Here is a 1,348-nt window from a genome sequence, read left to right on the forward strand (position 1 = left end):
AAAAAAAATTAAGAGCAGGAGGCATAGAAGGAAATATGCATTTTATTGTTTTTCAAAGTATATAAACATGTAGAAATCATGGATATCATCAGTGGTGATTTGGGATTGCATTAAAGTAATAATAATACTATTCCATCTTCAGAAATCATGAACATTAAACCAATAATTATTTTGGTAGGCCAATATTTCAAGATTGCATTAATCCTAACGATACAAAAACAATTATTTTTAAATACTTTTATTAAAGGTTATCACTACTCAGCTCTATGCTCAAACTGAGGCCCAAAGAAATTTCGGTCAGGGTGATCTATCAACATTTTACGACAAGGTGGTGGCTCATCTGGAAATGTAGAGGACATCACAAGAAATGTCTTTGTGGATGGCAATAATCTTCCTGGAGAAATTAACAAGGATGGCAAAAGATGTTCCCAAAGTGATTCAAGTTGAGGGCCGTCTATGACGAGGAATGGAATGCCATCGCAGCTTCCATAAGAAAAGTGTCATTTGACATATATCACGGATTATGCCTCAGCTGCTGAAAAGAAGTGTGAAACCAACTTCAAAAAGAACTGCCACATTACCTTCAAGCCTGTTGTAAGTATTATATAAAGAATGGCGGAATATTAGATCCAATTGTCTATTTACTCTCTAGCCCCACACTGAACAAGTAAAGAAATGTCACACTCCATACGTCAAAGAATGTGGAGACGGAATTGAAGGACCTGAAGTCTGCTCCACTCAATACGAAAACCATTGTGAAACCAAGTACAAGACCTATGAGCTCGAACAAGACGAACCTGAATGTAAAATGGTAGAGGAACTCAGATGCCAAAACGTGACTGTAGAGCTTTTCCACATTGATCAAGGAGAGACTGATAAACCCTTTGCCGTCAAAGAGAAATGCGAAAAGTGGCCTGTTCAAAAATGTGAACTGGTCAAGAAAAACATCAAAAAGGTTCACCCTGATGTCGAATGCAAAAAAGTCCCCAGACAAGTCTGTGCTCCCAGCAACTGCAACACTAAACCAGGAGAGGAAATCTGTCATGAAGAATCCAGAACTCAAATCCAAAACGTCCCAGAAGAAGAGTGTGATCTTGAGCCGGAAGAGAACTGCCGCATGGAATCCTCCCTTGTCCCAAGGTGAATACATTATTAAAACAAGTTAACATAAAGCATACTAATTCTATTTATTTTCGCCAGATTGGTGCCCAAACAGAATTGTGTCAAGGTTCCAAAAGAAGTGTGTGTCAACACAAAGAAAAACCCAAAGAAGGTCACTAAACCCATTGTCAAGCAATGGTGCTACGATCCTAATGATTTGACTAAGAAAGTTGAAGACCTATAATAA

General features: G+C 38.1%; 1 protein-coding gene across 1 annotated transcript; it reads left to right on the forward strand.

The window, feature by feature from the left end:
• The first annotated feature begins 498 nt into the window (after positions 1-498).
• Positions 499-1,345, forward strand: LOC121130806 (uncharacterized). The gene is made up of 3 exons (XM_040726478.2): positions 499-594; positions 653-1,140; positions 1,201-1,345. The coding sequence occupies exons 2-3, from the start codon at positions 809-811 to the stop codon at positions 1,343-1,345; spliced, it is 477 nt and encodes a 158-aa protein (XP_040582412.2). The 5' UTR covers positions 499-594; positions 653-808.
• The last annotated feature ends 3 nt before the right edge of the window (positions 1,346-1,348 follow it).

Source organism: Lepeophtheirus salmonis, unplaced genomic scaffold (genome assembly GCF_016086655.4).
Source record: "Lepeophtheirus salmonis unplaced genomic scaffold, UVic_Lsal_1.4 unplaced_contig_12193_pilon, whole genome shotgun sequence".
Taxonomy (NCBI): Eukaryota; Metazoa; Arthropoda; class Copepoda; order Siphonostomatoida; family Caligidae; genus Lepeophtheirus; species Lepeophtheirus salmonis.

Coding starts and splice junctions, on each gene's coding strand:
- LOC121130806 (XM_040726478.2), top strand. CDS start 809: ATGGTAGAGGAACTCAGATGCCAAAACGTGACTGTAGAGCTTTTCCAC. Junction 1,141..1,200: donor GAATCCTCCCTTGTCCCAAG/GTGAATACATTA, acceptor TATTTTCGCCAG/ATTGGTGCCCAAACAGAATT.